This window comes from Oncorhynchus nerka, linkage group LG7, assembly GCF_034236695.1.
Source record: "Oncorhynchus nerka isolate Pitt River linkage group LG7, Oner_Uvic_2.0, whole genome shotgun sequence".
In the NCBI taxonomy this organism is placed as follows: Eukaryota; Metazoa; Chordata; class Actinopteri; order Salmoniformes; family Salmonidae; genus Oncorhynchus; species Oncorhynchus nerka.
This window is the reverse complement of record NC_088402.1, coordinates 2,084,574-2,099,732: the sequence shown is the minus strand read 5'-3', so window position 1 is coordinate 2,099,732 and position 15,159 is coordinate 2,084,574. Positions and strand designations below refer to the sequence as shown.

Genomic DNA, 15,159 nt, shown 5'->3' with positions numbered 1-15,159 from the left:
CTACTGTACATAGCCCCTCTACTGTACATAGCCTCTCTACTGTACATAGCCCTCTACTGTACATAGCCTCTCTACTGTATATAGCCCCTCTACTGTATATAGCCCCTCTACTGTATATAGCCCCTCTACTGCATATAGCCTCACTACTGTTATTTTCACTGTCTTCCTACTGTTGTTTTTATTTCTTTACTCATCTATTGTTCACCTAATACCTATTTTCTTACTTAAAAATTGCACTGTTGGTTAGGGCCTGGAAGCATTCTACTACACCTGTTGTATTCAGCATTTCACTGTGAGGTCTACTACACCTGTTGTATTCAGCATTTCACTGTGAGGTCTACTACACCAGTTGTATTCAGCATTTCACTGTGAGGTCTACTACACCTGTTGTATTCAGCATTTCACTGTAAGGTCTACTACACCTGTTGTATTCAGCATTTCACTGTAAGGTCTACTACACCTGTTGTATTCAGCATTTCACTGTAAGGTCTACTACACCTGTTGTATTCAGCATTTCACTGTAAGGTCTACTACACCTGTTGTATTCAGCATTTCACTGTGAGGTCTACTACACCTGTTGTATTCAGCAATACACTGTAAGGTCTACTACACCTGTTGTATTCAGTATTTCACTGTGAGGTCTACTACACCTGTTTTATTCAGCATTTCACTGTGAGGTCTACTACACCAGTTGTATTCAGCATTTCACTGTGAGGTCTACTACACCTGTTGTATTCAGCATTTCACTGTAAGGTCTACTACACCTGTTGTATTCAGCATTTCACTGTAAGGTCTACTACACCTGTTGTATTCAGCATTTCACTGTAAGGTCTACTACACCTGTTGTATTCAGCATTTCACTGTAAGGTCTACTACACCTGTTGTATTCAGCATTTCACTGTGAGGTCTACTACACCTGTTGTATTCAGCAATACACTGTAAGGTCTACTACACCTGTTGTATTCAGTATTTCACTGTGAGGTCTACTACACCTGTTGTATTCAGTATTTCACTGTAAGGTCTACTACACCTGTTGTATTCAGCATTTTACTGTAAGGTCTACTACACCTGTTGTATTTCAGGCATTTCAGCATTTCAAGGTCTACTACACCTGTTGTATTCAGCATTTCACTGTAAGGTCTACTACACCTGTTGTATTCAGCATTTCACTGTGAGGTCTACTACACCTGTTGTATTCGGCATTTCACTGTGAGGTCTACTACACCTGTTGTATTCAGCATTTCACTGTGAGGTCTACTACACCTGTTGTATTCAGCATTTCACTGTAAGGTCTACTACACCTGTTGTATTCAGCATTTCACTGTGAGGTCTACTACACCTGTTGTATTCAGCATTTCACTGTGAGGTCTACTACACCTGTTGTATTCAGCATTTCACTGTGAGGTCTACTACACCTGTTGTATTCAGCATTTCACTGTGAGGTCTACTACACCTGTTGTATTCAGCATTTCACTGTGAGGTCTACTACACCTGTTGTATTCAGCATTTCACTGTGAGGTCTACTACACCTGTTGTATTCAGCATTTCACTGTGAGGTCTACTACACCTGTTGTATTCAGCATTTCACTGTGAGGTCTACTACACCTGTTGTATTCAGCATTTCACTGTAAGGTCTACTACACCTGTTGTATTCAGCATTTCACTGTGAGGTCTACTACACCTGTTGTATTCAGCATTTCACTGTGAGGTCTACTACACCTGTTGTATTCAGCATTTCACTGTGAGGTCTACTACACCTGTTGTATTCAGCATTTTACTGTAAGGTCTACTACACCTGTTGTATTCAGCATTTCACTGTAAGGTCTACTACACCTGTTGTATTCAGCATTTCACTGTAAGGTCTACTACACCTGTTGTATTCAGCATTTCACTGTGAGGTCTACTACACCTGTTGTATTCGGCATTTCACTGTGAGGTCTATTACACATTCAGAGGTTAGGGACTACACCTGTTGTATTCAGCATTTCAGAGGTTACTACCCATCATGAGGAAGGCGGTGAGGGTTAGGGTTAGGGTCAGGGTTCAGAGGTTAGGGACGTACGAGAGAGGTTCCCCATCATGAGGAAGGTGGTGAGGGTTAGGGGTCAGGGGTCAGAGGTTAGGGGACGTACCGGAGAGAGGTTCCCCATCATGAGGAAGGCGGTGAGGGTTAGGGGTCAGGGTTCAGAGGTTAGGGCACGTACCGGAGAGAGGTTCCCCATCATGAGGAAGGTGGTGAGGGTTAGGGGTCAGGGTTCAGAGGTTAGGGGACGTACCGGAGAGAGGTTCCCCATCATGAGGAAGGCGGTGAGGGTTAGGGTTAGGGGTCAGGGGGTTCAGAGGTTAGGGGACGTACCGGAGAGAGGTTCCCCATCATGAGGAAGGTGGTGAGGGTTAGGGTTAGGGTCAGGGTTCAGAGGTTAGGGACGTACTGGGAGAGAGGTTCCCCATCATGAGGAAGGTGGTGAGGGTTAGGGGTTAGGGTCAGGGTTCAGAGGTTAGGGACGTAGGGTTAGGGGTCCGGAGAGAGGTTCCCATCATGAGGAAGGTGGTGAGGGTTAGGGGTCAGGGTTCAGAGGTTAGGGGACGTACCGGAGAGAGGTTCCCCATCATGAGGAAGGTGGTGAGGGTTAGGGGTTAGGGGTCAGGGTTCAGAGGTTAGGGGACATACCGGAGAGAGGTTCCCCATCATGAGGAAGGCGGTGAGGGTTAGGGGTTAGGGGTCAGGGTTCAGAGGTTAGGGGACGTACCGGAGAGAGGTTCCCCATCATGAGGAAGGCGGTGAGGGTTAGGGGTCAGGGTTCAGAGGTTAGGGGACGTACTGGAGAGAGGTTCCCCCATCATGAGGAAGGCGGTGAGCGTTAGTGGTCAGGGTTCAGAGGTTAGGGGACGTACCGGAGAGAGGTTCCCCATCATGAGGAAGGCGGTGAGGGTTAGGGGTCAGGGTTCAGAGGTTAGGGGACGTACCGGAGAGAGGTTCCCCATCATGAGGAAGGCGGTGAGGGTTAGGGGTTAGGGGTCAGGGTTCAGAGGTTATGGGACGTACCGGAGAGAGGTTCCCCATCATGAGGAAGGTGGTGAGGGTTAGGGGTTAGGGGTCAGGGTTCAGAGGTTAGGGGACGTACCGGAGAGAGGTTCCCCATCATGAGGAAGGTGGTGAGGGTTAGGGGTTAGGGGTCAGGGTTCAGAGGTTAGGGGACGTACTGGAGAGAGGTTCCCCATCATGAGGAAGGCGGTGAGGGTTAGGGGTTAGGGGTCAGAGGTTAGGGGACGTACTGGAGAGAGGTTCCCCCATCATGAGGAAGGCGGTGAGCGTTAGGGGTCAGGGGTCAGAGGTTAGGGGACGTACCGGAGAGAGGTTCCCCATCATGAGGAAGGCGGTGAGGGTGGAGTCAAACAGGAAGGCGATCCTCTTGGTGGGTGGGGCAGCAGGACCAGGGTTACTCAGGCTGCTCACACTGGTGTTGTCTAACACACAGAGAGAGAAGAACTCATAATCCCACGATGCTATGGATTGGATTGTTTTGAGACAGCACAAACAGACCTGGGATCAGGCTAGAGCCGCCTTACTCAGGGGTTACTTTGGGCAGCCTGAGCCAGATCCAGGGCTTGTGGTGTGTTCTGGGAGGTAACCGTGGAGATTCTCACCTTGGTTCTCCAGGCTGGTGGTGTCTGTAGCAGAGGATCCAGCCTCCATCATCAGAGGACCTCCCTGTTCCCACGACAACAGCATCTGTTTGGGGTCCACAGTGCTCCTGGGACACGGGATGGGGAACATACATTAACACTAGGCCTGTGTGTGTGTTAGGGGCGTGTGTCTTATAGTGTGGATGTGATTTATTCATGTGCGTTACATCTGCTATTGTATTCAGAGTATTGACATTCCCTTGGGTTTGGTGCTGTGTTAACATGGCCCAAGAGTCTTTAAAGAGGCTCAAAGAGGGAGCCCTGCAGTGTGTGGATTTGGCTGCCACAAAAGGCTTCCATAGGCTTGAAGTGGTATTGGATACCATATATGGTGTTGTAGTAGTATGGTGATATAGTAGTGTGGTGATATAGTAGTAGAGTGATATAGTAGTATAGTAATATAGTAGTATAGTGATATAGTAGTATAGTGATATAGTAGTATGGTGGTATAGTAGTATAGTGATATAGTAGTATAGTGATATAGTAGTATGGTGATATAGTAGTGTGGTGATATAGTAGTGTGGTGATATAGTAGTATGGTGGTATAGTAGTATAGTGATATAGTAGTATAGTGATATAGTAGTATAGTGATATAGTAGTATAGTGATATAGTAGTATAGTGATATAGTAGTATAGTAGTGCAGTGATATAGTAGTATAGTGATATAGTAGTATGGTGATATAGTAGTGTGGTGATATAGTAGTATATTAGTGCAGTGATATAGTAGTATAGTGAAATAGTAGTGTGGTGATATAGTAGTATATTAGTGCAGTGATATAGTAGTATAGTGAAATAGTAGTATGGTGATATAGTAGTATAGTGAAATAGTAGTATGGTGATATAGTAGTATAGTGAAATAGTAGTATGGTGATATAGTAGTATAGTGAAATAGTAGTATAGTGATATAGTAGTGTGGTGATATAGTAGTATAGTGATATTGTAATATAGTAGTGTGGTGATATAGTAGTGTAGTGAAATAGTAGTATAGTGATAGAGTAGTGTGGTGATATAGTAGTATAGTGATATAGTAGTGTGGTGATATAGTAGTGCAGTGATATAGTAGTGTGGTGATATAGTAGTGTGGTGATATAGTAGTATAGTGATATAGTAGTATAGTGATATAGTAGTATGGTGATATAGTAGTGTGGTGATATAGTAGTATAGTGAAATAGTAGTATAGTGATATAGTAGTGTGGTGATATAGTAGTATAGTGAAATAGTAGTATAGTGATATTGTAATATAGTAGTGTGGTGATATAGTAGTATAGTGATATAGTAGTGCAGTGATATAGTAGTGTGGTGATATAGTAGTGTGGTGATATAGTAGTATAGTGATATAGTAGTATGGTGATATAGTAGTGCAGTGATATAGTAGTATAGTGATATAGTAGTATAGTGATATTGTAATATAGTGATATAGTAGTATAGTGATATAGTAGTGTGGTGATATAGTAGTATAGTGATATAGTAGTATAGTGATATAGTAGTGCAGTGATATAGTAGTATAGTGATATTGTAATATAGTAGTGTGGTGATATAGTAGTATAGTGATATAGTAGTATAGTGATATAGTAGTATGGTGATATAGTAGTATAGTGATATAGTAGTGTGGTTATATAGTAGTATAGTGATATAGTAGTGTGGTGATATAGTAGTGTGGTGATATAGTAGTGTGGTGATATAGTAGTGTGGTGATATAGTAGTATAGTGATATAGTAGTATAGTGATATAGTAGTGTGGTGATATAGTAGTATGGTGATATAGTAGTATGGTGATATAGTAGTATAGTGATATAGTAGTATAGTGATATAGTAGTATAGTGATATAGTAGTATAGTGATATAGTAGTATGGTGATATAGTAGTATAGTGATATTGTAATATAGTGATATAGTAGTGTGGTGATATAGTAGTATGGTGATATAGTAGTATAGTGATATAGTAGTGTGGTGATATAGTAGTATAGTGATATAGTAGTATAGTGATATAGTAGTATAGTGATATAGTAGTATAGTGATATTGTAATATAGTAGTGTGGTTATATAGTAGTATAGTGATATAGTAGTATAGTGATATAGTAGTATAGTGATATAGTAGTATAGTGATATAGTAGTATAGTGATATAGTAGTATAGTGATATAGTAGTATGGTGATATAGTAGTATAGTGATATAGTAGTGTGGTGATATAGTAGTATAGTGATATAGTAGTATAGTGATATAGTAGTATAGTGATATAGTAGTATAGTGATATAGTAGTGTGGTGATATAGTAGTATAGTGATATAGTAGTATAGTGATATAGTAGTATAGTGATATAGTAGTGTGGTGATATAGTAGTATAGTGATATAGTAGTATAGTGATATAGTAGTGTGGTGATATAGTAGTGTGGTGATATAGTAGTGCAGTGATATAGTAGTCTGGTGATGTAGTAGTGTGGTTATATAGTAGTGCAGTGATATAGTAGTCTGGTGATGTAGTAGTGTGGTTATATAGTAGTATAGTAGTACAGTGATATAGTAGTATGGTGGTATAGTAGTATAGTGATATAGTAGTGTGGTGATATAGTAGTCTGGTGATATAGTAGTGTGGTGATATAGTAGTATAGTGATATAGTAGTATAGTGATATTGTAATATAGTAGTATAGTGAAATAGTAGTATAGTGATATAGTAGTGTGGTGATACAGTAGTATAGTGATATAGTAGTATAGTGAGAGAGTAGTGTGGTTATATAGTAGTATAGTGAGAGAGTAGTGTGGTAATATAGTAGTATAGTGATATAGTAGTGTGGTGATATAGTAGTGTGGTGATATAGTAGTATAGTGATATAGTAGTAGTATAGTGATATAGTAGTATAGTGATATAGTAGTATAGTGATATAGTAGTATAGTGATATAGTAGTGCAGTGATATAGTAGTATAGTGATATAGTAGTATAGTGATATAGTAGTATAGTGATATAGTAGTGCAGTGATATAGTAGTATAGTGATATAGTAGTGTGGTTATATAGTGTTGTAGTAGTATAGTAGTGCAGTGATATAGTAGTATAGTGATATAGTTGTGTGGTTATATAGTAGTATAGTGATATAGTAGTGTGGTTATATAGTAGTATAGTGATATAGTAGTATAGTAGTGTGGTGATATAGTAGTCTGGTGATGTAGTAGTGTGGTTATATAGTAGTATAGTAGTACAGTGATGTAGTAGTGTGGTTATATAGTAGTATAGTAGTACAGTGATATAGTAGTCTGGTGATGTAGTAGTGTGGTTATATAGTAGTATAGTAGTACAGTGATATAGTAGTCTGGTGATGTAGTAGTGTGGTTATATAGTAGTATAGTAGTCTGGTGATGTAGTAGTGTGGTTATATAGTAGTATAGTAGTACAGTGATATAGTAGTCTGGTGATGTAGTAGTGTGGTTATATAGTAGTATAGTAGTATAGTAGTATAGTGATATAGTAGTGCAGTGATATAGTGGTATTGAAGACCTACTTCAGTCTGTTGACAGAGGGGGCAGTCTTCCATGTGGGGTGGAGCTGCTCTGAGCTGAACGAGCTTCCTTTCTTCAGGGCAAAACCCAGGCGACAGTACATAGACACAGCATTCTGAGAGAGGAGAGGACTATTAAAATAACAGCGTACAGCCAGAAGCAGCCTGTTCCTAATCAATGGTATGCCATGAGGGTCAAACAGAACGGTGTCAGCCAAGTTAGTATCCATGGGTTGCTGCTTTGTTCTGCTCCTTCCACTGGAGACAGCTGGTCGGTCAGACCACCTTCACACCAATTATACTAATCATTATCAAGCACTGCAGGAATTTATTCTGAAAACACCCTGCACCATTACGATTACACAGAAAATAACAGAATACGTTGTGGAGAAAGTTTCCTGCTCTTATTTAACAACTAAAAGTTCATTGCCGAAGGAAATTCTCTCAGACACAAAAATCTCAATGTTTTAATGTATTCTACAGTCAAGAAATTATTGCCAGTAGGTTAGAACAGAAAACTAAAAACATCTTGTACCACATCCTTCAAGGTTAAAATGACAAGTGGGAAATATGAAATGGGGGGAAATGTTTGAAAGTTTCACCCAGGAGACCATTAGATTGAAGGAGGCTTGCTCAAGGAGAAAGAGAGTGAGTGAGAAAGAGAGCGAGAGAGAGCGAGACAGACAGAGACAGACAGACAGACACAGACGAGAGAGAGAGACAGACAGAGACAGAGAGAGACAGACAGACAGACAGACAGACAGACAGACAGACAGACAGACAGACAGACAGACAGACAGACAGACAGACAGACAGACAGACAGACAGACAGACAGACAGACAGAGACAGACGAGAGAGAGAGACAGACAAAATATAAATATATAAAACTGTATATTTTTGTGAAGAATCAACAACAAGTGGGACACAATCATGATTCACGCCCAATTTTTCAGTTTTTGATTTGTTAAAAAAGTTTGAAATATCCAATAAATGTCGTTCCACTTCATGATTGTGTCCCACTTGTTGTTGATTCTTCACAAAAAATACAGTTTTATATCTTTATGTTTGAAGCCTGAAATGTGGCAAAAGGTCGCAAAGTTCAAGGGGGCCGAATACTTTCGCAAGGCACTGTATGTTAAATATATGATGACTACAAATGACTATAATAATCTTCAATATAGAACAGGGACATTATCCTTTCAACAGAAAACATAATGACGTAATGATGAACTCAGTCTTTAATGGGGATGTTTCCAAAAGCAACTTCTTAGATCATCTGAGTAAATGTAAGGCTGTCCTGAAGAATATGGCCTGTGTCCCTGTTCCTCATATAGAGCACAACTTAGGATGCCATCTGGGATGTAGACATGGCCTGTGTCCCTGTTCCTCATATAGAGCACAACTTAGGATGCCATCTGGGATGTAGACATGGCCTGTGTCCCTGTTCCTCATATAGAGCACAACTTAGGATGCCATCTGGGATGTAGACATGGCCTGTGTCCCTGTTCCTCATATAGAGCACAACTTAGGATGCCATCTGGGATGTAGACATGGCCTGTGTCCCTGTTCCTCATATAGAGCACAACTTAGGATGCCATCTGGGATGTAGACATGGCCTGTGTCCCTGTTCCTCATATAGAGCACAACTTAGGATGCCATCTGGGATGTAGACATGGCCTGTGTCCCTGTTCCTCATATAGAGCACAACTTAGGATGCCATCTGGGATGTAGACATGGCCTGTGTCCCTGTTCCTCATATAGAGCACAACTTAGGATGCCATCTGGGATGTAGACATGGCCTGTGTCCCTGTTCCTCATATAGAGCACAACTTAGGATGCCATCTGGGATGTAGACATGGCCTGTGTCCCTGTTCCTCATATAGAGCACAACTTAGGATGCCATCTGGGATGTAGACATGGCCTGTGTCCCTGTTCCTCATATAGAGCACAACTTAGGATGCCATCTGGGATGTAGACATGGCCTGTGTCCCTGTTCCTCATATAGAGCACAACTTAGGATGCCATCTGGGATGTAGACATGGCCTGTGTCCCTGTTCCTCATATAGAGCACAACTTAGGATGCCATCTGGGATGTAGACATGGCCTGTGTCCCTGTTCCTCATATAGAGCACAACTTAGGATGCCATCTGGGATGTAGACATGGCCTGTGTCCCTGTTCCTCATATAGAGCACAACTTAGGATGCCATCTGGGATGTAGACATGGCCTGTGTCCCTGTTCCTCATATAGAGCACAACTTAGGATGCCATCTGGGATGTAGACATGGCCTGTGTCCCTGTTCCTCATATAGAGCACAACTTAGGATGCCATCTGGGATGTAGACATGGCCTGTGTCCCTGTTCCTCATATAGAGCACAACTTAGGATGCCATCTGGGATGTAGACATGGCCTGTGTCCCTGTTCCTCATATAGAGCACAACTTAGGATGCCATCTGGGATGTAGACATGGCCTGTGTCCCTGTTCCTCATATAGAGCACAACTTAGGATGCCATCTGGGATGTAGACATGGCCTGTGTCCCTGTTCCTCATATAGAGCACAACTTAGGATGCCATCTGGGATGTAGACATGGCCTGTGTCCCTGTTCCTCATATAGAGCACAACTTAGGATGCCATCTGGGATGTAGACATGGCCTGTGTCCCTGTTCCTCATATAGAGCACAACTTAGGATGCCATCTGGGATGTAGACATGGCCTGTGTCCCTGTTCCTCATATAGAGCACAACTTAGGATGCCATCTGGGATGTAGACAAGGCCTGTGTCCCTGTTCCTCATATAGAGCACAACTTAGGATGCCATCTGGGATGTAGACATGGCCTGTGTCCCTGTTCCTCATATAGAGCACAACTTAGGATGCCATCTGGGATGTAGACATGGCCTGTGTCCCTGTTCCTCATATAGAGCACAACTTAGGATGCCATCTGGGATGTAGACATGGCCTGTGTCCCTGTTCCTCATATAGAGCACAACTTAGGATGCCATCTGGGATGTAGACATGGCCTGTGTCCCTGTTCCTCATATAGAGCACAACTTAGGATGCCATCTGGGATGTAGACATGGCCTGTGTCCCTGTTCCTCATATAGAGCACAACTTAGGATGCCATCTGGGATGTAGACATGGCCTGTGTCCCTGTTCCTCATATAGAGCACAACTTAGGATGCCATCTGGGATGTAGACATGGCCTGTGTCCTTGTTCCTCATATAGAGCACAACTTAGGATGCCATCTGGGATGTAGACATGGCCTGTGTCCCTGTTCCTCATATAGAGCACAACTTAGGATGCCATCTGGGATGTAGACATGGAATATGGCCTGTTCCTGATATAGAGCACAACTTAGGATGCCATCTGGGATGTAGACATGGCCTGTGTCCCTGTTCCTCATATAGAGCACAACTTAGGATGCCATCTGGGATGTAGACATGGCCTGTGTCCCTGTTCCTCATATAGAGCACAACTTAGGATGCCATCTGGGATGTAGACATGGAATATGGCCTGTTCCTGATATAGAGCACAACTTAGGATGCCATCTGGGATGTAGACATGGCCTGTGTCCCTGTTCCTCATATAGAGCACAACTTAGGATGCCATCTGGGATGTAGACATGGCCTGTGTCCCTGTTCCTCATATAGAGCACAACTTAGGATGCCATCTGGGATGTAGACATGGCCTGTGTCCCTGTTCCTCATATAGAGCACAACTTAGGATGCCATCTGGGATGTAGACATGGCCTGTGTCCCTGTTCCTCATATAGAGCACAACTTAGGATGCCATCTGGGATGTAGACATGGCCTGTGTCCTTGTTCCTCATATAGAGCACAACTTAGGATGCCATCTGGGATGTAGACATGGCCTGTGTCCCTGTTCCTCATATAGAGCACAACTTAGGATGCCATCTGGGATGTAGACATGGAATATGGCCTGTTCCTCATATAGAGCACAACTTAGGATGCCATCTGGGATGTAGACATGGCCTGTGTCCCTGTTCCTCATATAGAGCACAACTTAGGATGCCATCTGGGATGTAGACATGGCCTGTGTCCCTGTTCCTCATATAGAGCACAACTTAGGATGCCATCTGGGATGTAGACATGGCCTGTGTCCCTGTTCCTCATATAGAGCACAACTTAGGATGCCATCTGGGATGTAGACATGGAATATGGCCTGTTCCTGATATAGAGCACAACTTAGGATGCCATCTGGGATGTAGACATGGCCTGTGTCCCTGTTCCTCATATAGAGCACAACTTAGGATGCCATCTGGGATGTAGACATGGCCTGTGTTCCTGTTCCTCATATAGAGCACAACTTAGGATGCCATCTGGGATGTAGACATGGAATATGGCCTGTTCCTGATATAGAGCACAACATAGGATGCCATCTGGGATGTAGACATGGCCTGTGTCCCTGTTCCTCATATAGAGCACAACTTAGGATGCCATCTGGGATGTAGACATGGAATATGGCCTGTTCCTCATATAGAGCACAACTTAGGATGCCATCTGGGATGTAGACATGGCCTGTGTCCCTGTTCCTCATATAGAGCACAACTTAGGATGCCATCTGGGATGTAGACATGGAATATGGCCTGTTCCTGATATAGAGCACAACTTAGGATGCCATCTGGGATGTAGACATGGAATATGGCCTGTTCCTGATATAGAGCACAACTTAGGATGCCATCTGGGATGTAGACATGGAATATGGCCTGTTCCTGATATAGAGCACAACTTAGGATGCCATCTGGGATGTAGACATGGAATATGGCCTGTTCCTGATATAGAGCACAACTTAGGATGCCATCTGGGATGTAGACATGGCCTGTGTCCCTGTTCCTGATATAGAGCACAACTTAGGATGCCATCTGGGATGTAGACATGGCCTGTGTCCCTGTTCCTCATATAGAGCACAACTTAGGATGCCATCTGGGATGTAGACATGGCCTGTGTCCCTGTTCCTCATATAGAGCACAACTTAGGATGCCATCTGGGATGTAGACATGGCCTGTGTCCCTGTTCCTCATATAGAGCACAACTTAGGATGCCATCTGGGATGTAGACAAGGCCTGTGTCCCTGTTCCTCATATAGAGCACAACTTAGGATGCCATCTGGGATGTAGACATGGCCTGTGTCCCTGTTCCTCATATAGAGCACAACTTAGGATGCCATCTGGGATGTAGACATGGCCTGTGTCCCTGTTCCTCATATAGAGCACAACTTAGGATGCCATCTGGGATGTAGACATGGCCTGTGTCCCTGTTCCTCATATAGAGCACAACTTAGGATGCCATCTGGGATGTAGACATGGCCTGTGTCCCTGTTCCTCATATAGAGCACAACTTAGGATGCCATCTGGGATGTAGACATGGCCTGTGTCCCTGTTCCTCATATAGAGCACAACTTAGGATGCCATCTGGGATGTAGACATGGCCTGTGTCCCTGTTCCTCATATAGAGCACAACTTAGGATGCCATCTGGGATGTAGACATGGCCTGTGTCCTTGTTCCTCATATAGAGCACAACTTAGGATGCCATCTGGGATGTAGACATGGCCTGTGTCCCTGTTCCTCATATAGAGCACAACTTAGGATGCCATCTGGGATGTAGACATGGAATATGGCCTGTTCCTGATATAGAGCACAACTTAGGATGCCATCTGGGATGTAGACATGGCCTGTGTCCCTGTTCCTCATATAGAGCACAACTTAGGATGCCATCTGGGATGTAGACATGGCCTGTGTCCCTGTTCCTCATATAGAGCACAACTTAGGATGCCATCTGGGATGTAGACATGGAATATGGCCTGTTCCTGATATAGAGCACAACTTAGGATGCCATCTGGGATGTAGACATGGCCTGTGTCCCTGTTCCTCATATAGAGCACAACTTAGGATGCCATCTGGGATGTAGACATGGCCTGTGTCCCTGTTCCTCATATAGAGCACAACTTAGGATGCCATCTGGGATGTAGACATGGCCTGTGTCCCTGTTCCTCATATAGAGCACAACTTAGGATGCCATCTGGGATGTAGACATGGCCTGTGTCCCTGTTCCTCATATAGAGCACAACTTAGGATGCCATCTGGGATGTAGACATGGCCTGTGTCCTTGTTCCTCATATAGAGCACAACTTAGGATGCCATCTGGGATGTAGACATGGCCTGTGTCCCTGTTCCTCATATAGAGCACAACTTAGGATGCCATCTGGGATGTAGACATGGAATATGGCCTGTTCCTCATATAGAGCACAACTTAGGATGCCATCTGGGATGTAGACATGGCCTGTGTCCCTGTTCCTCATATAGAGCACAACTTAGGATGCCATCTGGGATGTAGACATGGCCTGTGTCCCTGTTCCTCATATAGAGCACAACTTAGGATGCCATCTGGGATGTAGACATGGCCTGTGTCCCTGTTCCTCATATAGAGCACAACTTAGGATGCCATCTGGGATGTAGACATGGAATATGGCCTGTTCCTGATATAGAGCACAACTTAGGATGCCATCTGGGATGTAGACATGGCCTGTGTCCCTGTTCCTCATATAGAGCACAACTTAGGATGCCATCTGGGATGTAGACATGGCCTGTGTTCCTGTTCCTCATATAGAGCACAACTTAGGATGCCATCTGGGATGTAGACATGGAATATGGCCTGTTCCTGATATAGAGCACAACATAGGATGCCATCTGGGATGTAGACATGGCCTGTGTCCCTGTTCCTCATATAGAGCACAACTTAGGATGCCATCTGGGATGTAGACATGGAATATGGCCTGTTCCTCATATAGAGCACAACTTAGGATGCCATCTGGGATGTAGACATGGCCTGTGTCCCTGTTCCTCATATAGAGCACAACTTAGGATGCCATCTGGGATGTAGACATGGAATATGGCCTGTTCCTGATATAGAGCACAACTTAGGATGCCATCTGGGATGTAGACATGGAATATGGCCTGTTCCTGATATAGAGCACAACTTAGGATGCCATCTGGGATGTAGACATGGAATATGGCCTGTTCCTGATATAGAGCACAACTTAGGATGCCATCTGGGATGTAGACATGGAATATGGCCTGTTCCTGATATAGAGCACAACTTAGGATGCCATCTGGGATGTAGACATGGCCTGTGTCCCTGTTCCTCATATAGAGCACAACTTAGGATGCCATCTGGGATGTAGACATGGAATATGGCCTGTTCCTCATATAGAGCACAACTTAGGATGCCATCTGGGATGTAGACATGGAATATGGCCTGTTCCTGATATAGAGCACAACTTAGGATGCCATCTGGGATGTAGACATGGAATATGGCCTGTTCCTGATATAGAGCACAACTTAGGATGCCATCTGGGATGTAGACATGGAATATGGCCTGTTCCTGATATAGAGCACAACTTAGGATGCCATCTGGGATCTAGACATGGAATATGGCCTGTTCCTGATATAGAGCACAACTTAGGATGCCATCTGGGATGTAGACATGGAATATGGCCTGTTCCTGATATAGAGCACAACTTAGGATGCCATCTGGGATGTAGACATGGAATATGGCCTGTTCCTGATATAGAGCACAACTTAGGATGCCATCTGGGATGTAGACATGGAATATGGCCTGTTCCTCATATAGAGCACAACTTAGGATGCCATCTGGGATGTAGACATGGAATATGGCCTGTTCCTGATATAGAGCACAACTTAGGATGCCATCTGGGATGTAGACAAGGCTGATTTCCCCTTCAGTGTGAGCCCAGGTAAAGTTCTGTTCCCAGCTAGCAGTGTCCGGCAGCACCAGGTGTTGACAGGACCATCCATTAATTAACCTATTAGAACTACAGCACCAGGTGTTGACAGGACCATCCATTAATTAACCTATTAAAACTACAGCACCAGGTGTTGACAGGACCATCCATTAATTAACCCATTAAAACTACAGCACCAGGCGTTGACAGGACCCATTCAATGG

General features: G+C 43.7%; 1 protein-coding gene across 2 annotated transcripts in view; it reads right to left on the bottom strand.

The window, feature by feature from the left end:
- The window catches only part of fam91a1 (family with sequence similarity 91 member A1), a 140,191-nt gene that overhangs the window by 60,177 nt on the left and 64,855 nt on the right, over window positions 1-15,159 (bottom strand). For both annotated transcript variants that reach the window (XM_065020109.1, XM_065020110.1), the window contains 3 exons: window positions 7,176-7,288; window positions 3,649-3,755; window positions 3,350-3,468 (listed from right to left, as the gene is read on the bottom strand). In XM_065020109.1, coding sequence (XP_064876181.1) covers window positions 3,350-3,468; window positions 3,649-3,755; window positions 7,176-7,288 — 339 coding nt within the window. The remainder of the gene's footprint in view (window positions 1-3,349; window positions 3,469-3,648; window positions 3,756-7,175; window positions 7,289-15,159) is intronic.